We start from the raw sequence: 24,108 nt of genomic DNA on the forward strand, positions 1-24,108 counted from the left end.
TGGCTGGCGGAGGGCTCCCTGTTCACTGTGCTCCTGTTCCTATGCGTGCTAGTATCCAACTGTGCTTGCCCAAGAAGGCCAATGTTCTCTTTTTAATTCTTCTAGCCTCCAGGAAAGGATAAGATCCCTCAGCTTGTCCCTTAAAGAAATCGCTGATAAGGTAAGTACCTTTACACTCCCATTTTTAAAGTATGTCTTGAACATTTTCTTGTGACTTACTTTCATGCCTAAATCACAGAAAGCCCAACTCCTGAGTGCGACGTGGATTTTGTAAAGTCAAGTGCAAGGGCTGCTCCCAGTGCTCGCAGTTCTCCCTTGCGATCATCCTGGAAATGGATTTTTTTTTTTTTTTTCCAGAAAGAGCTGTCACTTTTAGGAAATGGGAAGGGCCTGCTGCTGTGAACAGTTGAATGCCTTTGCCTAAAAAGACTTTCGGGATGTTGTAATTCATTACTTTTCCTCCCAGGAGAGCAGGGTTCAGTTCTTCACAAACAAGAAAATACTGTAGCAAGTGATTGTTTTTGTTTTTTAGTGTTTTTTCATTTGACTTGAGAATCATTTTGCCTATTTTACCTGCCATTCATACTTTTATACCAGGACCCTGTTTGCATAGGGATAGCACACTTCCTCACCATTCCCTGAGAGCATGCAGTCAATGAAATTATATAGTCAACACCTTGGTTAGTTAGAATAACCTCACTTAACAAAACAAATTCCCTTCCCTGTAGAGATAGTTACACCAGACTGAGTTATTGACAACTGTGAAGTAGTAGTAATTACTCTCAGTTATTATATCTACAGTAAATTTTTTGGCAGAGAACTGGGCATGAATCATGAATTAATTGCATTAGGGCTTGGAACCAAGGAGTCCAAGATAAGATGGTCAAAATGTAAAAAGAATAGGTTGATGACCAGAGAGTAAAGCAGCAGAGCTCCCACTGGCCATGTCTCCCAGATCAGGGAGACAGATCGAGAATCTGCACATCACTACAGCTAAGCTTAAGTTGGGGGTGTACTGTTGGCAAAAAATGTCGACAGTTACTCTGGCCGTTTTCTCAGGTTTTTTTTTTTTTTTTTATCTAATACAATTCTGAAAACAGCACTCAGTGGTTTTGCTACACATCACAGAGCATTAAATTTTTTTTTTTTTCCTGTTAGAGATCTTTGTCTTTATTAGGCAGTCAGCTTTAAGATTATCTTCCACCAACTTTGATGGGTTCCCCTTGGCTTCAAGAGGACTTGGGGGAGGGGAGTTGTGGCAGGAACAGACTAGGTCTCAGGATAGCCCCTCTCACCACCACAAGGCCTGTTGTTGTTGGTTGCCATCGAGACAATTCTGACTCGTAGTGGTCCAGTGTGTCATAGAACAGAACCACTCCATAGGGCTGATGGAGCAGTAAGTTTGATGGACAATTATACCCTGAGAACAAGACGAATTTCTTATTAGGAATATGAGCGAACTTTGGTGCCAATAAGATGGCTTTGTGGCCAGGGACCTGGGAATGCTTGACATCTGTTCTGCTGTCCCTGAGAGCTTCCCAAGCCCATTCACCCAGAAAGTAAGAGCAGGATGAGGCTCAAAGTGCTGCTTACACAGAGCTGGGCGAGGACCTGGCTCCACATGCAGAACCGGGTTAAGGGGCTATGCTTGGAGCAGGACTTCAATCCCCTCCCTCCTTCCTCAAATCTGCATCTTAGGACCTTGTTTGCCCTGCTCAACTGTCATGGATTGAATTATGTCACCCCTAAAATGTGTGTATCAATTTGGCTGGGCCATGATTCCCAGTATTGTGTGGTTGTCCTCCATTTTGTGATTGTAATTTTATTTTAGGATGAGGGTGGGATTGCAACACAATTACTAAGGTCACATCCCCGATCCATTGTAAAGGGAGTTTTCCTGGGGTGTGGCCTGCACCATCTTTTATCTCTCAAGAGATAAATAGGAAAGGGAAGCAAGGAGAGAGTTGGGGACCTCCTACCACCAAGAAAGCAGTGCTGAAAGCAGAGTGCATCCTTCGGACCCGGGGTTCCTGCACAGAGAAGTTCCTAGTCTGGGGGAAGATTGATGAGATGGTCGACAGAGAAAGTCTTCTCTTGGAGCTGACGCCCTGAATTTGGACTTTTAGCCTACTTTACTGTGAGGAGATAAATTTCTCTTTGTTAAAGCCATCCACTTGTGTCATTTCTGTTTTAGCAGCACTAGATGACTAAGACAGCAACTGCAGGGACAAGGGAGACTCTGACTTGGCTTATCCATTTTGTTATGTGAAGCGGGAGAGGAAGTGCTAGAGAGCAGAGCCTGCATTTCTGCCTTAGAAATCACAGTGATGCTGCCAACAAGTGCTCATGGCCCTATTGATGTCAATTACCCTCACCTTTTTTAAGCAGAGCCAGTGGAGAGCTGGGGAGGGACAAAAGCTCCTGGATAGAGGGGAGTGGTAGTGGTATTCCTTCTCCTCTTTTTTTTGCTGTATGTGCCATTTATATTTTATCAAGTGTGGAATTAAAAGATGAGAGGACTCCCTTGGGTTTGGATTGGTTGATATCTTCAGAACACACACTGTGTGTAATGGGTGAGTCTGTGTATTTGCAGTGAGTATACAGTTGTGTGTGTTACATAACATAGATGGTATTTGTATGTGTGTGTATTTTATATGATATTCTATATTGTGCAGGCACACATAAACCCCATACATACAATAGTGGGATTTGGTGATAATCTCCAGCTACTGTTAAAGATCTTTGAATTTGCCCAAATACCAGAAGTGGTTTGTTGTGTTTGCATACCTTTTCTAGTGCATTTACAAAAATATTATAATTATTTTGCATCTTTATAAGATTAAGGGACTCATGCCTTAGATTTTAAGATGCAAATGTAAAAGCTCCATTTGGTAATGAGTTGCTTAGTGTTCAATTTTATTTGGAAACAAAAAGGGGATGCAGATTTTCTGAGGTGTGTACATATGTATCTAGGTGGGCATGTCCATGTGCATGTATATGAGTGTGTGTGATGGAGAGAGGGCTGAGGAGAGAAAGCATTAGAGAAGAGATGCTGAGACATATTAGTTTACAGAGAATTAAAACAAAACTACCCAATCATGAAAAACAAATAAACAAACAAAAACAAACCCCCAAAAACCAGCTTTCTCTACACTGTGGTCTAGGTTGGCTGGTGATCTTGAGATGAAAGACTTAGCTTGGCTCAGCTTTTTTCTTTAGTGTGTTAGATATTTAGATCAGAGAGATGGAACCTTCCTTCCATTTATTACATTTCTTTGAGTTTGGTTACCCAAACCAGAGGTCCTTAAGGGATAAATGAGGTGGAAGAAATAGTTGGAAATAAATGGAATATCTGGAGAATGGTAGATATTAGATTACATCCAGTAGTTCCTGAAAGAATGTACATTGCAATTTAATAAGAAGATTTATAAAGGTTGTTTTATATTAATGGTGATAGCTTGAAGGATAGATTTGCTCAACAAAGGAGAAACTGACCCAATTATGATTAACAAACTAAAGTCAGAAATACCGGACATAAATTGGATGAGACGTAAGAATTATGGCTGATGTTACAGCGTTAATGGAAATGTCCTCACTCTTCCAGTGATATTCTCAGATGGGTGAGAATGGCCAGTTATCAGACATTGAACTAAACCGAGACGTAGTGCTGTGGGTAAGGTGTCTAGAACATTTTCATTTTAACTCCCAGTTCTGACACACTGACAAATCTCAGGACTGTTGAAAGAGTCTCAAAATGAATCACTTTGGACATGTGGACACTCAACACCACTCGTACAAGCTTTGGTTTAGAAGCTACCAAACTCTCATCTTGATCCAGAGAGTGAGTTTTATACAGAAATGTTGGAAAATTACAGCCACTTAATGGAAAAGAAGAATCCCTTGGTGGCACAGATGGTTAAGTGTCTGACAACTAGTTGAAAGTTTGTCAGTTCAACCCACCCAGAGGCATCTTGGGAGACAGGCTTATCAATGTGCTTCTGAAAGAACACATCCTTGAAAACCCTATAGAGCACGGTTGTACTCTGTACACACGGGGTCGCCATAAGCTGGAATTCACTTTTGAAAGCAACTAAATACAACAACAATGGAAAAGCAGATGTATAAGTAGGTCCACGGGAGAAATAATGGAGTGTTTTAGGCAGGGTGTTTGAGGTCTGCTTTGATTCTAAATATAAACTCAATTTCAGTCAGAGATAAGCAAAACAGTAAAGTTGATGGTGTCTAGCAAGATCTAGATTGTTCTGGGGAAATTAAATATTATATTTTCTTTGAGAAATAATGGAGTGTTTTAGGCAGGGTGTTTGAGGTCTGCTTTGATTCTAAATATAAACTCAGTTTCAGTCTGAGATAAGCAGAACAATAAAGTTGATGGTGTCTAGCAAGATCTAGATTGTTCTGGGGAAATTAAATATTATATTTTCTTTGGGCTCTGTGAACCCATCTGGATCAATTTTGTTCTTGGATGGAATCTCAAGATTTTTAGCAAAAAAAGAGTGATGTTTCTAGGTAGCATCTTTTGTGGATCATCCCAAAATATCTTTATAGATGTACTCATTCTTATTAACGTCTGTGCTGTATGCTTTTATTGAACGGGAGTTTTTCTGGGAAGCTCATTAATCTGAGTTGAGGTAACAATTGAATGTGAGGTTTTAGCCTTAAGCAAAAGAAAAAAATTGATGTTTTAGTCTCAAAATAAAAGACAGCTAAAGGGATTTGGAAAAAGAAACTGGGATTTAAGAATTTTGCTATTTTTGAAAAAGCGAAAGCAAATATAGGAATTGTTTGAGGTGTCATGAAAAAATAAATGATAAAACCTGCAAACCTGTCTTAGATTTACGTCTGTACTTTCGAACGTGGCTTGCCAGCAAGTATCTATCTACCCTCAAAGTTTCACTAAACAGCTTCTACTAAAGAAGTTAATTGAACTTAAGCTCTCTGATTCCCATGGCCATTAATTCATTCATATGTTTATTTGCTGCCTGCTACTCCAGGCACTGGACTCCAGGGCAATGGTTTTTTTACTCCAGGCACCAAGCAAAAAGTCCCTGTTTACATAGAAAAAAAAAATTTTTTTTTTTTTTTTTATATAGAGCTTGTAGATGTTCTAGTGGAGAGTGAGATAATATAAAAACAAATGAATAAATACAAACAGTGTGTTAGCTGGAGAGGAGGTTATGGAAAAAATAAAGTAGGGCAAGGGGAAAGGGGAGGGAGGATCCAGAGAGGTTACTGGGCCTTTCTTCCCAGGTCACATTTTAGAGGAACCCTGAAGGAAGTAAGAGAGCTGAGCTACCTGGGGCAAGAGTGTTCAGACTGAGTGAATAAGAGTGCAAAGGCCCTGAGGGTGGGGAAGGTGGAAGAGGTGATTTTAATTTTGGTTCTTCTCTGTTGTGTTTGCAACATTACATCAGTGTTGTGTTCTGGTGTGGTGAAAAGATATAAAGACCTATGCTTGGAAGATGTCCATGCTTGCTTTAGTTTATTCCCGTTTATTTTTTTTTCCTTTTCCATTTTCTTCTCTTCTTTCTTTTTTATTGCACTGCTTACATTTTAAATTAAAAAAAAATTATCGTGGTAAAATATATGTAACAAAACATTTGTCATTTTAACCATTTTTAAGTGGACAATTCAGTGACGTTAATTACATTCACCATGTTATGCTACTATATCATAATCCCTTTCCAAATTTTTTTGTCACCCCGAATGGAAACTCAGTACTCCTTGAGCAACAACTCCCCATTTCTTCTTTCCCCCAGACCTGTAACTGCTGATAATCTTTTGTCTCTACACATTTGTGTGTTCTAGATATTTCATATAAGTGGGATCATAAAATATTTGTCCTTTTGTGTCTGACTTATTTCACTCAGCATTATGTTTGCAAGGTTCATCCATGTCATAACATGTATCAGAATTTTATTTGTCTTTATGGCTGAATAATATTCCATTGTGTGGACATACTGCCTTTTTTAATCACCTCATCTCTTGGTGGACACGTGGGTTGTTTCCACCTTTTGGCTATTATGAATAGTGTTGCTGCCATGAACATTGGTGTACAAGTATCTGCCTGAGTCTCCGCTTTCCGAGTCTCTTGGTTATATACCTAGGAATGGAATTGCTGAGCCATAAGGTAATTCTATGTTTAACTTTTTGAGGAACCACCAAACTGTTTTCCATAGCAGCTGCACCATTCTACATCCTCACCAGCCATGCACCAAGGTTCCAATTTCTCTGCATCCTTACCAGCACATGTTATTTTCCATTTTTCTGATCATAGCCATCCTAGGAGGGAGGGGTGAAGCTCCTCAAGTTACTCTTTGCCATCTCTCTTATCTACTTACAAAGTCAGAATCCCTGACCTGGCTGCTCCGTTGCCTTTTGATTTTTACCTGAATACATGATAATTCATGGCTGTCCTTCTCCCTCTAGGTGTGTATGAGTGAGAGACTCTGCAGGACCCTGAGGAAGAAAGTTAGTGATATTGAAGCCCAACTGCCGGCATTGCTTGAAGCCAAAATGCTTGCCATATCAGGTAACTGGAAACAAGAAAAGCACTGAAGCAGTAGAACTAAAATAATGAGAGCCATTACTCCATTGGTGTTTTGTCTTTGATTAACATTTTACCGCTGGCTTATGTCTTTTTTTTTTTTATGTCATATTCAGACATCTCAAAAACTTTTCAGGGAAGTTTCATTGTATACCCATGGAATAGATGGGCAACATGGTTTTCTCATACAGTAAAAGGATGGATTAAAAAAACACACACACACACATTGCCATTGAGTCGATTCGGATTCATAGGGACCCTATAGGAAGGAGTAGAACTGCCCCATAGGGTTTCTGAGGAGTGTCTGGTTAATTTGAACTGCAGAACTTTTGGTTAGCAGCGGAACTCTTAACCACTATGCCACCAGGGTTTCCAAAGAGGATGGATAAGACTCTTAAAAATACATACATACACACACACAATATAAAATAATTTATTTGGTTAGGTCCCATATTTGGGGCTTCCAGTTCCCTTCGTTAAATAGTTTAGAGACTGGATTTACTTTGTGTGCTGTAAAATTCTAGCGTATATTTAAAAGGCATTATGTATGTTGGGATCTATAGATGCTCGCTGAGGATTATTGGGTATTGTTAATATCATTATACCATGAGGCAAGTTGATGTACTCAGTTTAACAATCTAGCCATAGAACTTGGAGCACTCGTACGAGGTCATATTCCCTCTTTAAATTGGAAGTTATTAAGGGACATATTTTTCTGTTAATTAGTAGGTTGGAACAAGAGTCTCTGAAAATAGCGTCTTAACTTTTCATCTGAATAGTGCTTTTAAACAGTCCTCTGCATTTGTTGTTTGATTTTTCGCAACAGCTGTCCTGGGGACGTGGGAAAGGTGCTGGCATCCCAATGAACGGGTAGGCAGATTGAGGCTGTGGGGTGTGTCCTTTGGTTAAGTTTATTCAGTTAGCTAAGTGGGGGCAGATCAGGGCCTAGAGTCCAGGTCTCTGCATAGTTCATGATATAAAGCTTTTTAGCCCAGTTACATAATGACAGCTGCAAAATATTCTCTGAGTTTTATAGGTTGCATCATCTTTGTCAACTTCAGAAGAATCATAAAAATTTAACAAAAAGGTAAAATAATTACATGTATGGGTTTTAAATGGCATTTAAAAAAGGAATACAATAATTGGCAGCTTCTGCTCCTCAGATCATTAAACAACTAATGTTGGCAGCTAACGAGCAATTTGGTCCCTGGTGCAGTAGCGTGGATTATTTACAAACAGCAGAACATAGAACTGTGAATGTGGGGCCTGGCTCTTAACAGCTTCACATGCCATTTACTTGGAATTATGGCCCCATTTGCTAAGAGAAAAAAAAGAAAGATTGAACACAATCTTGCTTCTGAGTTAGAGTTTTTGCCTTGCTTCATCAGTACATCTTTTCCAGGAATACAGGTGGATGTGTCTTTATTAAGCCCAGGGGAGGAGATGTATAATTCAGGCAGCAGAGATCGCCCTCACTCCCGTTTGAATCATGCCTTCTCAGAATCCTGGGGAAACATTTGAAGATGCTGTATTGTATATGGGGCCTGGGCTTTCTGCTTTAGCTCTGATCGGCTGAGAAACTTGGTGGGGGCCAACGGCGTGAGTGATGACCTGAGTGAACTGTATTGGGACTCATCTCTGGGTCTCCCTATTTCCTGGTAACTCTTTAGGACCTTTGGTAAACAGCCTTTCGGTTACTGGGCTCTGCCCCCTGGCTGTACTGGCGGCAGGGTGGTTGTCATTCTTTTGCAACTTCTGTACTTAATACCGTTTCCGTTTCCTTGTGAGATAAACCCCAAAGCAAGAAGAGCCAGAGGAGGGCAAAGGCACTGCCCTTAGACTCCTGACTGACCTATTTTCGTATTCTCAGCCCATTAGAGAAAAGCACAATCACAGTCCTCTTCAAGAGAAGCCCTTCTTTATTTTGGGCTCCATGTGAGAATGCTGAGGGCAATGTCCTTAAGATTCTTCAAGGAATGCAGAGGATCTTAAGGTGTACCCTTAAGATTGTTAGAGGGCCTTTTGCCCGTCTGAAAGATCCTACCATCATCACTGTTTTAGATCTTATAGACCCATCCTGGGTTTAATCTATGGTCTGAAGCTCGTTCTTAATTTGAGAACCACTCGCCATCTGGAGAGGCTGGGAATAAGGAACAGTTTTATTTTCAAACCCAGCAAGTCCTTTATATTTAACAGTTTATTATTTAACTGCATTCTCCTCTGCATTTTACCATAGACAGTGAGAAGAAGCCCACCGGCACTTCCGTACATTGCCTGGAAATCTCCTTGGCTACACCATCCAGTTCGTTAGGAGCTCTTTTCTACATTACCTCAGCTGATAATGTTGCCAACTTTCTGCCATTACGTTACAAGGGCCCCCTTTCCATTGGTTTCTAATAAAGTGTTTCTTACTCCCCTTTGAGCCTTCACTGACATCGCCTTGAGGCCCCTTAGACTCCACTCACACTTCCTAGAGTCCCATTAGGCTTCTGCCTGCCACCTGGAACCAAAGCCATTGCCTTATATTTTAGTGTTTTGTTACAGCAGCGCCCCAAAGTCTGTTCTGATTATCTATTGCTTCGTAAGAAACCACCTTACTACTTAGCAACTTAAAACAACACAATCATTTCTTTTGCTCCTGGATTTTCAGTTTGAGCAAGTTGTGACAGGGACAGCAGGGGTGGCTCAACTGGGGCTGGAGAGCCCACTTCCCAGATAGCTCACTCATGTGACTGGCAAGCTGATTTGGCTGTTGGTTCCTCTATGTGGGGACTTCTCTATAGCTAGGTTGTCTTCCTTACAGCATGTCTGCTAGGTTCCAAGGGACAGGAAATGGAAGTTTCTAATTTCTTAAGACCCAGACTCGAACTGGCATGTATCCCTATTAGTTATCTTTTGCTGTGTAACAAATCACCCCAAAGCTTAGCAACTTGAAACAATGAACGTTTATTATTTCACACAGTTTCTGAGAGTTAGGAATCCAGGAGCAGCTTAGCTGGCTTGTTCTGGCTCAGGGTCTCCTACGAGGTTATCATGAAGATATAGGCCGGGGTCTATTAGAAAAAACACAAGTATTGGTGAGAATGAAGAGAAACTGGAACCCTCATGCATTGCTGGTGGCTATTTTAAAATGATGCAGCTGGCTGTGGAAAACAATTTGATAGTTCCTCAAAAGGTTAAACATAGAATTGCCTTATGACTCAGCAATTCCACTGCTGGAAGACTTGAAAGCAAGGACACAAACAGACACTTGTACATCAGTGTTCATTGCAGCACTATTCACAATAGCCAAAAGGTGGAAACAACCCAAGTGTCCATCAACAGATGAATGAATAAAAAAAGATGGTATATCCACATGATGCCATATTATTCAGCCATAAAGAGAAATGAAGGTCTGATACATGTTATACACATGAATGAACCTTGCAAACATTATGCTGAGTGAAATAAGTGAGACACAAAAGGACAAATATTATATGATCCCGCTTATATGAAATATCTTGAATAGATTATTAGTGGTTACCAGGGACTTAAGGGAGGGTGGAATGGGACATTATTGCTCAAGAGATACTGAGTTTCTGTTTGGGGTGATGAAAAACTGGGAAACAATAGTGGTGATGGTAGTGCAACATGATGAATGTAATTAATGTAAACTTAAAATGGTTAAAAAGCAAAATTAAAAAAAATATATTTTACCACAATAAAAATAAAAAACTCCCTCCTCCCAAAAAGAAAGCAGAAAGATATAGGCTGGGCTGCATCATCTGAGGGCTCGACTGGGGCTGGAAGACACATTTCCAAGCTCAATAATGTGGCTATTAGCAGAAGGCCTCAGTTTCTTGCCACAGGCCCCCCCGCCCCGCCCCACAGGGCCATACTTGACATGGCAGCTGATTTCCCCCATAGCAAGTGGTCTGAGAGAGAATGAACAAACAGAAGCCACAATGCCTTTCTGGTACTTAGCCTCCAGAGTTGTACCCTGTCACTGCCCTGTATTCACTGAAGCAAGGCAGTAAGTCCAGCCCAGACTTAAGGGGAGGCAAGATAGTTTCACCTCAAGGGTTGTGTATTAGAGAATTAGGTGGTCGTTGTTACTGGGTGCTGTCGAGTCAATTCCAACTCATAGTGACCCCATGTGACAGGATAGAATTGCCCCAGAGGGTTTTCTTGGCAGTAATCTTTACAGAAGCAGATCGCAAGGTCTTTCTCCCATGGCGCTGCTGGTGGGTTTGAACAGCCAAACTTTGGGTTAGCAGCCAAGTGCTTAACTGTTGTGCCATCAGGGTTCCATGAATTAGGTGGAGATACTTTTAAAACCATCATGGCATCACTTCTGCCATTTTTTATTGGTCAAGTGGTCATGGAGCCCTGATGCAAGGGGAGGGGATAGAGACGCCAACTCTCAATGGGAGGAGTGTCCAAGAATTTTTGGACTATGTTTTAAAAAGCACCATAGTGACTAAGGAGCCAGTAGAATTTTGAGAAGCAAAGTTTTTTAGGCAGAGGCAATGTCCTAAAACCCTGTGGACCACAGCGGTCCGATCTGCAACTGATTATGGTGATGGTGCAGGACCAGGCTTTCTTATGTCGCGCATAGGCTTGCCATGAGTTGGGGCTAACTCAACAGCAGCCAGCAGCAACCCACGTCGCGTAGACATTTAGCAACAAGTGTCTTTCCTATGTATAATTGACCCTAGTTTTAGATTCTGGTTCTGTACTGTTGCTGAGATACAGTCATGGGTAGAACTCCTACCTGGCCCTATGTCTGTGGCCTGACTAGCATTCCAGTCTGTATCTAGAATGGGGCCTGCTGTGCTCTGGCCAGTCCTTTCCCTAGGACCACTTCTTGGCTCCTGAGCCAGCCAGAGGGTAGAGGCTGGGCTATCTGATGGCAGGCTTCTGTGACACTGGAGATGGGCATGGATTCTGGCTCTAATCTTCGCCTGCTTGGATCATCTCTTAAGTCACCTTGCTATTTATTTTTTCCTTGTGTTTTGCCCTATGCTTGGCACTCCAAAGACAGCCAATAAGAATATTTCTAATAAAATAGAACCTCACTTGTTGATTGCTAGTTTACATAATCTGTGATTTCTGTATCTCTTTGATAGTGTGCTTCATTTCTGGGGCCGAGTCTCTTTCAGCTTAAAGCTTTGTCAGTTTTCTTCTGCCTACCCTGGCCCCAGTCCTTCTCATCTGTCCCGTCCTCTGTAGGTGGCAGCAAGGCTGGTGTCCTGGTGGACAGGCTCTGTGCCTGACACCTGTGGGTTGTCTGAGCAGTCGAAGGCTTCCTGCGAGCTGGCAGGCTCTATGCGCTGTATTTTTTTATCAACTGGACCTGAATACCTTCAAGATAAATGAACACAGCCCTGCTATTTTGGCACAAGATGAAGGCTAGAGTTAAGCAGTCTATAAAAACTGTGAAGAAACTTAACAGTGAGTCATAGGCAGGGCGCCTGAGCTGTCCAGATGTCAGAGGCGCTCTGTGTGTAATCACACACTGCTGGAGTCCTCTAAAACAGTGGTGTGTGGCTGCTGCCTACCTTTATAGGTCTTTCTTCTCTCCATACTCATAAGGGATCTTCCCATTTATAGCCCTGGTATCATTCCCTATACTTTTTAGAGGAGCTCCACATTTCTGGTTACCCTGTAGCCTTCAAGCTCGTGTTCTCAGCCTTGGCTGCACGTTAGAATCATCTGAGGAACTTGGAAAATACAGGACCCAGGCCCAGCACCAGATCCACAAATCAAAACCTCTGGGGGGCAGGGCCTAGATATGGGGCCATTCCAAGGTATTTTTAATGTACCAGGGGGCCTAGAACTCCTGTACTAAGCCAGAGGAGACCTCGCTGCTCTGTTCATGTCTTGTCTTCTTGGGCGTGGGATGAATGCAAATGCACTCTTGATTCATACTTTCATACCTGTGGAGCAGCCAAGCCTGCCCCTAAACCATTGCTAATAGCCTGCCTGCGGCCTTGCAGATGGCACTGGCCTGAGAGGATGTCTTTCAGCACCACTTTGCTCTTCTCTCCTTGTCTTCTCTGCGCTCTGGAAGGTGAGCCTGAGGCCGAGAGGCTGCTTGGCCTAATTCCTGTGACGGTCACTGTTATGCACATTGCTTTAGAATTCACAGGGACCCATGGGCAGCCTGACAACGGGCTGCTGTGGTGATGAGGGAGCTTGGTGAACAGATCTCACCATGCCAGGGGGCGACCTCTCCCTGGCCATTAGATTAGCTGTTTTGGGGTCTCCCTCAGTTTGTGGCATACTTTCTTTCCCATCTGCCTTGTTCTTCTGTTTCCAAGGAACATTCACACACAAATAAGCAGTTAAATAATTAAACAATGACAGGAGGCCGTGATTCTTCAAAGTTTAGTTTAGTGTCTTCATTTGCAAAATGAGGATCACTTTCTTTTGGCATTTCATGTGTGGACTGGTCCGGAGCCATCCCCATGATTGGCCGTGGTTCGAACCATTGGGATCCATAGGGTTTTCACTGGTTGATTTGCAGACGTATGTCACCTAGCCTTTCTTCCTAGTCTGTCTTAGTCTGGAAGCTCTGCTGAAACCTGTTCAGCATCATAGCAACATGCAAGCCTCCACTGACAGATGGGTGCAAGGTTTTGCCTAATTGTGTGTACTTGAACTTAGAGTACCTTGGAAGACTGTTGTTTCAGGGCCCTAGGGGAGAGCACCAAACCTATGGCCTCTAAGTGGATGGCTCTGCTTTGTCTTTTCCTATTGTGTCACACAGAAAAAAAGTTTCAGGACTTGTTATTTTTCGGCTTTTAGAATAAGGTTATGGCGTTGGCTTTATTTTATTTTTTGCCAGTGAAGAAGTATAGTTCAAATTTGAGTAAGCAAAAGTGAATGATTTAGGGTGATCGTTACAAACTGCAGTGCCTCCGGGGTCAGGCAAGTGTGATCATGGATTGTGTGAAGTGCCCTCTCCCAGGTGAGGGCGTGATGAGGTATGGGGATGGGACTTCCTTCTTTTATGAGGAATTGTGCCCATGTTTCACCTAGTCACTTATTGAGCTATACATGGTAGAATAAGCACCTAACATGAGATTGGAAGAACCAAGTTCAAGTTTCGCAGACCCACAAGGGATCTTAGACTCAAACTTTGTGACCTCAGGAAGGTCACTGTCTAGGCCTCGGTGTCTTCAACTGGAGATTAAGGAAAATCGTTATAAGACTCCTTCCTGGATTATTGGGGAGATTAAATGAGACAATTTATATAATGAGAGCACTGTGATCTTGAAAACGGGACTTTCAAATAATGACCTTAGCAAGGAAATAACTGATCAAAATTACTCCGAGGGACTCTGAAGCAGAAGGTAGCTATTTGAATACACAGATGCAGAGCATAAGTAAAATTAGAAAGCGTAGAGTGGGTTAAACCAGCTCCCACTTTGGTATATACCTAAAGGTTTGTAATTGTGTTATTTGCAGAATAAAATATTTTGACAAATGCTTTAAAAAGTGTATGTGAATCCCACAGTACCTTCTGCTTGCTGAAGAGCAGGCAGGCATGTTTGTAGCATTGGTGGAAAGGGCAACATGCTCATCTCTGTGCCAATCCTCCTGTGGCATTTGGAAAATGGCCCATTAGAGTGATAGAGATTGGGGTCACCATGTCACTGATGGCTCTTTCTTTAGGGATCAAGCCTTGCTTTCCTGAATTTCTGTTGCAGCACTCTCGGCCAGTCTCTGCAATCAGGTAGAACTGCACCCAGCAAGACTCACATCATGGGCTTGGATCTGAGGCCAACATGCTCATAAAATATTAACTGAGGGCAGCGTAGCATTTTATTGTGGCTTGGGTTTGATATTAACTGTCTCTTTGGGAATTCACACTCATTCTGCATATATAAAACTTTCATGCCTTTCGTTATAGATTTTCCCAAGCCATGTTCCTCAGGATCAAGGAAGGGGCTGGGTTTTAATTGATGATCTCTCTCATGTTTTATTAAGGGCCCTGGTCTCTCAAGCTTGTGATGATTTGCAGGGGGGCTCTAAGAACTCATTGCCAACAAACCTTTTGTAAAGGCATGCACTCTGTATTTATAGTCTCTTCCAGTTTCTTTTTAGGGGTCTTTTCTCTTTGAACTCTTCATCGGAGGAGACTGTACTCTGTGGCATATTTGGCCTGGTGTCTCTGGGAGCACAGTGGTGCACACACCATTTTTTGTTAACTTTCTGTCGTGAAAATGTGGTCCTAGCAGAAAGGTTTCAGTGTGCCCACTCCTGGCCATGCATTTCTTGGTTCATAGGGCTCCCTAAGCCCAGCCCAAGGAAGGCCATTTTGAAGGCACCAGGTTGTACCTGTGGCAGCCCTGCCAAGAAGCAGTCACACTTGTGGGGCTTGGTCTGCAAAGTCACCGAGAGTACAGGGTTTCATTGAGGTTCTTTGTGGCACTCCATCGTTTTCCTGATTTTACAAGTCCACGTCAGCAGAAGATTTTCAGTGGACAACCAGGATTCAAATGGTCCTTAAATGGTTTGTAGTTGAAACACCAGGGGGTTGCAGATGGTCAGTCAGGCCGCCAGTAATATAAGTGAGTCGTAACTACCTTCTGACTCTCCTGGCCCATTGTAAGACGCATCCCTATTTCAGAGACGTTAAAATGAGTTTAAAAAAATGCATCTTAGGACGGATAATATAGGGTATAACCTATCTCCTAGGGTTGCAGTGAGATTTAAAGCAGAGAAAGTTTGTAATTATTATTATGATTATAGTTATAATAAACCTGTAAGAAACATAGTGGAATCCTCTATTAACAAAAGCTATGATTTATAGAGCACTCATTAATATGATGTATTTATTGATTTATAGTTTAGTTTTCATATTTAAACTTTCCCTAATATTTTTTCCTTTTTTTTTTTTTGAGGTATAACTTACATCCCATGAAATGCACAGATCTTATGTGTACAGTTCTGTAAGTTTTGACACCTGTATTACTCAACAGCTCTACCAAGATATAGAACATTTTCATCACCCCAGAAGGACCTCTTGTGTCTCTTCCCAGTCATCATCCCATTTGCCTAGGCAACCTCTGTTCTGCAATCTTTGACCATGCATTTGTTTTGCCTATTCCAGATCTTAATATAAGTGGAATCATGCTGTATGTATTCATTTGTGCATTTTTTTTCACTCAGTCCATTTTGAGATCCACCCCTGTTGCTGTGTGTATGAGAGTTTTTTCCGTTTTATTGCCAAGGAGATACCCCACTGTGTGTCTGTGCATTCTCTTGTTGATGGACATTGGTGTTGTTTCCAGTTTGGGACTATCATGTGTAAAGCCACTATGAACATTAGTGCACAAATTTTTTTTATTGCATGTTTTTATTTCTTTAGGTAAATGCCTAAAAGTAAAATTGTTAGATCACAGGTAGATGTCTGTTTAACTTAGGAGAAACTGGTAGAACTTGTTGCAAAGTGGTTATATGTTTCGAACTCCCACCACGTATGAGAGTTCCGGTTCCCAACGTTGACCTCTTCAGCCTAGGTAATTTGAGGCATTCGAATGGTTTTGTAGTGGAATCTCATTGTGGTTTTGATCTGCATTTTCCTAATGACTGCTGATGTTGAGTACCTTTTCATATGCTCCTTGGACATTTATATCTTACTTTATAAAGTACCTGTTAAGATGTTTTCTTTTTTGAATGAGGTCACATATCTTTTAATTATCCAGTTGCAGGATTCAAGTCTTTCTTCAGATGTATGTATTGAGAACATTTTTTCCCAGTCTGTGACTTGTCCTCTCATTTTCTTAGTGGCATCTTCTGGTGAGCAAAACTTTTTAATTTTGATGAATCCTCATTTTTCCATTTTAAAAAGCGTCAATGAAGAAATTCTTATACTCTCTCAGGAGTGAAAGAAAAGGAGTTTTATTGAGGAATAGTAATGGCTATATCTGGGCAGCACTAGGTAAAAATACAAAGTGCTCCACAATTCAGGCAGAGAGAGGGGTCTATATACATGGAGAGCAAAGGATAGGTAGGGGATTAGTGATTGTAAATAAGACCAACTTCAGCTTGAAGTCCTTTGAAATGCAAAGGTCTACCACTTGCTTAGGGAGGAGTGAGTTAGCACTTAGGTGTGAGATACCAGCCAGTTCGATTATACTTGATTGTAGGATTGTAGTCAGTTGTTCATGATTATAGTCTGTTCTGGGAGCAAATTGTTTACACATTCTTCCCAAATAATTTACATCCTGACCGGTTCAGTTAGTTATGAACACATTCTTCCTGAGAACAATCATTTGTATCTTGACATACTCTTCCTTAAATGGTTTACATGCTGAATTTTTGTTTCCTGAGAATGCATGTTGACCCTATCATTCTTAGTCTGACATGAGTGCCTCCAGTTTGAAAATTTTCCATCTACGATCGTTACTGTTTTCTGTGTCTTATCAAAAAAGTTTTGCCTATTCCAAAGTCAGAAAGATATTTTCCTATTTTTTTCTAGAAACTTTATAGTTTTAGCTACTACATTTAGGTCTGTAATTAATTTCAATGTAAATTTTGTGTATAGTTTGAGATATGGATCAAGGTTAATTTTTTCCCCATATTCATAGCCAGTTGTTCCAGCACAATTTGTTGGAAATACTTTCTTTCCTTTGTTGACTTGCTTTGACTCTTTAGTTGAAAATCAATTAACTGTTTGAGTATGGATCTACTTCTGGACTGTCCTGTTTCACTGAACTGTTTTTCTATCTAAATGCCAGTGCCATACTGTGTTGATTTATTGTAGCTTTACCATTAATCCTGAAATCAAGTAGGTCCTCCAGCCTTGTTCTTCTTACTGAAGATTGCTTTGGTGTATCTAGATCTTTCTCTTTTTCATATAAATAACTGCCATAACTGCCAAGTAACATAATTACATGACTGTCAAATTGCATTACTACATAACTGCCAAACCACTGAGAATCATGGCCCACTCAAGTTGACATATAACCTTAACCATCACAGCCAGATTTACTCTAGCCTCGTACCTCAGCATTTGTTACTGCCAGACATACATCGTTAATGCACAAAGTAGTTAGATAGTAGATTTTTTATTATTGTTGTAAATGTGAAAGGTTGGGTACTGAGGTAGTTGATAAGTGTGGAGTAGGTATATAGCATATCACCTTTTGATACCTGGATGTTAGAATGGAATGATACCTTGAGGCTTCCCTAGACTCTACTGGGAAATTTTTGCATCATCATTTTTCACAAGGACATGAATTGGCCAATATAACCCCTAAAACAAAGATAACAAGAAGAAAGGGATGAAAAGAGTAGTGGCTTTTCCAGCTTAAGAAGGTAGGTCAGATTTTTTCCATGTTCTGCCATGGAGGATTGTTAATGAAGTTACATGTAATTGTAAAGTTTAGTCCCCTTTTACCCAATCTATTAGTTGTACATTAGCTGCTGCTAAATTGCCCATTTTGTGGATGCTGTAAAGCTTGTTTTCCATCCTTCTCTCCCACAATGTGCTGTAGGAAGCCATTTTTGTACAGCTAAGGACCTTACAGAGGAGATCGGGTCATTAGCGTCAGAGAGAGAAGGGCTGGAGGGACTCCTGAACAAGCTGTTGGTGCTGAGTTCCAGGAACGTCAGAAAGTTGGAAAGTATTGAAGAAGATTATAACAAACTGAGACGAGAACTGGAGCATGGAGAAACTGCCTATGGTAAGTGGTTCACAACTGTTCACCGATGGATATTTACTGTACTGTACGGTCAGTCAGTATACTCTTTGCTTCATGTGAACATCACTGTGAAGGGTGTCATGGAGTACGTGACCCTTTCTGCAGGACTTTTTTGGCAGGAACCTTGGCAAATGATGTGGAATTTCTTGTAAGCTTTTGTTTTGCTATTCATTTGTGACTTTTGTGTGTGTGTGTGCTTTCATTGAAAGTTTACAGCTCAATTTCTCATTCAAAAATTTATACACATATTGTTTTGTGACATCAGTTGCAATTCCCACAATGTGACGTCACACTCCCCCTTTACACCCCAGGTTCCCTGTGTCCCTTCCTGCCTTCTCATCCTGCATTTGGACAGAAGCTACCCATTTGCTCTCATGTATCTGATGGAACTAAGAAGCACATTCCTCTCGTGTGTTATTTTTTGCTTTATAGTCTTATCTAATCTTTGTTTGAAGAGTGGCTTTAGGAATGGTGTCAGTTCTGGGTTAATAGTGTGTCCAGGGACCATAGTTTCAAGTATTCCTCCAATCTCTGTCAGACCATTAAGTCCGGTCTTTTTTACTTGAATTTGAGTTCTGTTCTACATTTTTCTCCTGCTCTGTCTGGTATTCTCTGTTGTGTTCCCTGTCAGGACAGTCATTGGTGGTAGCCACGTACCGTCTAGTTCTTCTGGTCTCAGGCTAGTGGTGTCTCTGCTTCATGTGGTTCTTTAGTCCTTTGGGCTAATATTTTCCTTGTGTCTTTGGTTTTCTTCATTCTCCTTTGCCCCAAGAGGGATGGAACCAATTGATACATCTTAGATGGCCACTTGCAAGCTTTTAAGACCCCAGATGCCACTCACCAAAGTGGGATGTAGAACATTTTCTTAATAAATTTTGTTATGCCAAGTGACCTAGATATCCCCTGAAACTATGGTCCCCAGGCCCCAACCCCAGCTACTCTGTCCCTTAGGGTGTTTGGATGTCCCCAGGAAACTTTTTAGCTTTTGCTTTGGTCCAGTTGTGGTGACTTCTCCTTTATTGTGTGTTGTCCTTCCCTTCACCAAAGTTGACCCTTCTCTACTATCTAGTTAGTAAGTTCACTTGTGACATCTTTCATTTTTCTTTTTTTTTCCCCTTCTCTCCCCTGAATTTACTAATGGCCTTCTGATTACTTAGAGCAATCTCTCCCTTCTTTCAGGTCTTGAGTATTTTTTGTTTGTTTGTTTGACAATCATCATCTTTTTCTCCCTCGGCTCAGTCTTCTGGCCAGCACAGTCACAGACCAACACAGGCCAACTCTGAGAGATTTGGGAAAAGACCATCAGGTGGCTTTTCTGAGTGTGAGCTTTTCTGAGAGCTTCTTTCCTCAGGACATTCCATAGAAGGTGCCAGTGTGGCCTTAGCCAAAGTATCTGCTTGTTGGAGGAGTTAAAGCACTCTTGCGTTCTTCTCCTGCTCCTGTTGTTAAAGTAACTGAAGTCACCTTGAAGTCTGCACCCTGAGGAATAGTTCCAGAAGATGCTCGTTCAATCCAAGTTGACTCAGGAAAAACTTACTTCTTAAAAAAGAAAATGGAAAGAATTTTCGATGATTCCGTTTCTAATATGCAGAGTAAAACAGTAAGAAGCAGTTTCAGACTTAAAATAAATTATATATTGGAAACTGTTTCTTTACCAGTAAAATGAGGAGAATTATATTGATCCTATTAGCTGATTAAATAGTGAGAATTAAGTGAGATAATATATAAAGACCTTAGGGTGTGTGTGTGTGTGTGTGTGTGTATATGTGTGTTTGGGTTTCCATCTGTCCCAGGGACTAAAAGTTGCAGGAGGGCAAAGGTCATAAATAACATGTCGTAGATCTTAAATAAATACTTTTTGTTAGGAAAGTGGTAGAATACATGTGAATAAATGACTATGTTTTAAGAAGTATGCTTATTTAAAAAGAAATAAGAAAATAATGGGGATTTGAAATAAGGCTATTTTAAAATATTCTACAAATTGAAGTAAATGAAGGTTAACATTCAACAACAATAAGGAAATATAAAATCAGCCAGCAGAAATTAGCTGTGTTAATTTGAGACAAACAAAATTTGTTTTAAAGGCTTACTGAATTGTGTAGAGAGTGATTTCCTCTTGGAGTTATGTGGATCAAAGATAGTGTGTTCTGTCTTTACTGTGTCTTCGTAGCCACTAACATAGCTATATTGGCTCAACAATTCAGAGTCGAGTATCTTTTTTTTTCCACTTTTGCAGGTCAAGCCTTATTTTTGCCAAATAGGTAACTGGAGACTGTACATTTGAGCCTTACTGTACACTATAGTTCTGAGGAATTATAACATGCTCACCTAAGTTGTCATAGTGTAGTTTTTAAGGTCATGATAGGAATGAGCGTTGTGTATTTCAAATGAGTTTTTGTTATTTTATTTTACTTTTTTTATGCTTAATGAAAAATATGAAATTTCTTGTTATCGTTTTGACACAAAATGAGGAATCTATTATATCTAAGAATAAAGAAGATATGGACAAATTTGAGCAAATTCAATCCAGCAATATTTTCATTTGAACAGTTGAGCTATTGAAAGCCATTAATATCTCTTAAAAAAAAAGACCGTATAGTATTTTGAGAATCTCATTATTGTCACTTCACCAAGTATTTTCAAAATGATGAATAAAACATAAACAAGTGGAATGAGAGATTGTTACCACGGGTGATTCTAAATTGCAGATGGCTCATTACTGCGGTGAAGGCTTTCTTTATGTTTTGTACGTGGATTTTGCTGGATCAGCTACCCTTCTCCCTATATCTTGATCTGCATGTATCTTAGGCTGAAGCTAATTTTTAAGCAATGTGAAGTAACTTAACTTTGGTGAACCAAACCAATAACCTTGAATTTGTGGGTATGTGAGAAATAAATAAATAAGACAATTTCTTAGTAAATTGAAGCATTTGTCCATTGAAATGTAATGAAACCAGGCCAATGTCCATATTCTGCCATTTGTTGGGTTTTGAGAGTTAAAAATTTAGAGGGAGCTCTGTGCTCAAGTTTAAATATAGATTAAGTATGAAGGAATTGCTATATGCATGTAAGTACCATGAGCAGACTCTTTTTAATCTTAGATTAAAACATTTATAAATAAAATGATTTAAGAAATGAACAATATATAATTTTAAAAAATTTTTTATTTTGTTGTTATTGTTGAGAATATATACAGCAGAACATAGACCAAGTCAGCTGTTTCTACATGTATAATTCAGTGACATTGTTTACATTCTTCGAGTTGTGCAATGATTCTCACCCTCCTTTTCTGAGTTGTTCCTCCTCCATTAACACAAACCCACTGCCCCCTAAGGTAATAATATGTAATTTTTAAAAATAGAATTTTGCTCATTAGGGGGAGAGTAAATGGGAGTATGTAGTAAGGTGTATATAAGCTTATATGTGACAGACTGACTTGATTTGTAAACTTTCTCTTAAAGCACAATAAAAATTATTTAAAAAAATAGAATTTTGATTTCTAGCCATGATTACAGAATGTGGCTTTTAGAAAGACAGATGATGCAGGGATGGGAGAGCAATTCCATCATTGTCAGGAATCTAGACTGCATCCACTTTGTTCTTTGCCCCTCAGCACGTGCCATTCACTGCATGGTCCAAGATGGCTGACCCACCCACATGTGTGTCCACAGGCCAGTCAGCAGGAAAAGAGAGGGAAGAGAGCAAACCTATCCTTTTTCAGGGCACTTCTAGAAACCTGCGCACACCTCTACTGCTTATATCCCTGTGACCTTAACCTTGTATATGAGACACCTAATTAATGGCAAGGAAGAGTCCCTGGGTGGTACAGATGGTTAAGCACTGGACTACTAACCTACACGTTTGCAGTTTGAACTCACCCAGAGGTGCCTTGAAAGATAGGCCTGGTGATCTGCTTTTGAAAGATTCCAGCCTTGAAAACCCTATGGAGCAGCTCTACTCTGCACATGTGGGATTGCCATGCATCAGAATAGACTTAATGGCAACTCACAACAACAGTTGTACGGGAGGCTGGGAAATATCCTTATCCTGGGCAGTTCTGTGCCCAGCTAAAAGTCAGGTGTTCTGTTTCAAGAGAAGAAGGGGAGATTGCCAATCCTGAGGGAACAATTAGTAGTCCATCTCAGGCAGGGAATTCTTACTGATGTGAAGAGTATGTCTCATGACGTATCATGAATGGATTTGCTTTGCTGATCATTTAAAAACAATTTTATCTTGTGTGTCAGACTGGATTGTAAGTACATTGAGGCCAAGGGCATTGTGCCTTCTGTTTAGTTTGTATTTGTATAGCATCCGGCATGGTGCCTTTAAAATAGTAAACAGGTAGTAAATATTTGTTTGTTTATTGGGGTCAGATTTTAAAATGAAGTGGTAGGTCTTTCTTCATTTTGGATCACAGACCCAGATCTTGAATGTCTTGCTTCTTTATTGGTTTTCCAGTTTAAAAAGAGCAGTGGTGTGATAGTTTTCATGGAAAATGCTTGAGTTTTCTGGTTAAGATATTTAGATTGGGATGTCAGCAGATAGAACAATATGATGATGAAAAAGGGACTGAAGTATTCTAACATACTCAAGGGCAGAGGGAGACAGAAATCCTCACTGAATCCACTGAATTTTGTCACAATGACACAGTCCCTATGAAGACATGAGGAAGGTGGGTGCTTTTCATTCCTATCAGTTGTTTTGAAGCCTTTAGGAGAACACATTTGAATTCTGAGCAACCTTAAGTTCAGTGAAATAGAAAGCTAAATCTATCTTTCAACCCCTGAATACTTATGGAAATTAACTATAAACCTTTAATTATTGTGGATTTTGATTTTTTTTTTTAAGGGAGGGTAGGATTTAAAAAAATCACTAACTTTTTTTACAGTTTGCAACATCTGCTTTTCAGAAGAAAAGGCAGCCTTGAGATTTACATAACTGTTTCTGCGTCCCTTGTGTATAAATTGGTAATCTGTATTGTACTTTATTAATATTGTTGATTTCGCACTGTAACTCAGATATAAAGGAGGCAGACGTCAAGGGGAGTGATTTAGTAATCACAGAATCATCAGGGCTAGAATTTTAAATAGGACATCATTAGCATGTTAATGAATATCTCCACTTTGCTCCAGCTGCCTAAGTAGAAAAGATACTGCGATCTAGCACCAATCTCTAGCTAGGTCTGTGGCCAGTGAGCTGCGAAGATTTTGTGTAGAGGATCCTTAAAATACGTAAAGGGATTCTAAATGGGAATATCAAATGGCAGGATTTAGTTAGGCTGGGAATCATGGCTGGCTCTTGTCCAGCCTGAACTTATTTGTCTTTTGATGTGTGGAGTGGGGTGAATAAAAGGCAGATAAAGGGCAATTTCAGGGTAATACAATTGAAGTGGAGTCATTTTTCAAATTATGGTTTGGAGTTCGTACCTTTTGTTTTAGATTAGAAAGGCCATATGTCTACATTGACACCATCCTCTTCTTGTTTTTGGACTACCTCATAATACTGAGCTTGAAGTAGCTAATAAAAGGAGGTGTGGTGTGCTTCCATCAGACATCAGATTCCTTAGCTCTGGTCCACAGACAGCGTCTCTCCGGAAATCTCCTCACACCTACTAAGGAAAAGCGTTGAGTTTAGCGTTCCTGTGAGATACAAGTTCTGCACACAGAGACAGTAATTCTCTTTCCACATATGCCAGATATATTTAGAAGAAACTTTGAAGAAAAATTGGAACAAAAGAATAAGGTCTCTGTGATTTTTTTTTTTCAGGGTGCAGGATGATAGAGAGAACTGGGAAAATACATATAACGAAGATATAAGCAATGACAAATTAACAAATAAAAATACAAT

General features: G+C 40.4%; 1 protein-coding gene across 14 annotated transcripts in view; it reads left to right on the top strand.

The window, feature by feature from the left end:
* The window catches only part of DISC1 (DISC1 scaffold protein), a 419,870-nt gene that overhangs the window by 180,286 nt on the left and 215,476 nt on the right, over positions 1–24,108 (top strand). For 12 of the 14 annotated variants that reach the window (XR_010319406.1, XR_010319407.1, XM_064276664.1 and 9 more), the window contains 3 exons: positions 106–160; positions 6,448–6,550; positions 18,055–18,243. Coding sequence is in view for 11 of the 14 variants with exons in the window: in XM_064276664.1 (XP_064132734.1) it covers positions 106–160; positions 6,448–6,550; positions 18,055–18,243 (347 nt within the window). In the remaining 3 variants the exon portion in view is untranslated. Of the gene's footprint in view, positions 1–105; positions 161–6,447; positions 6,551–18,054; positions 18,244–24,108 lie in introns of those variants that run through there. The other 2 variants (XR_010319408.1, XM_064276661.1) reach the window with 2 other exon arrangements.

Source organism: Loxodonta africana, chromosome 25, assembly GCF_030014295.1.
Source record: "Loxodonta africana isolate mLoxAfr1 chromosome 25, mLoxAfr1.hap2, whole genome shotgun sequence".
In the NCBI taxonomy this organism is placed as follows: domain Eukaryota; kingdom Metazoa; phylum Chordata; class Mammalia; order Proboscidea; family Elephantidae; genus Loxodonta; species Loxodonta africana.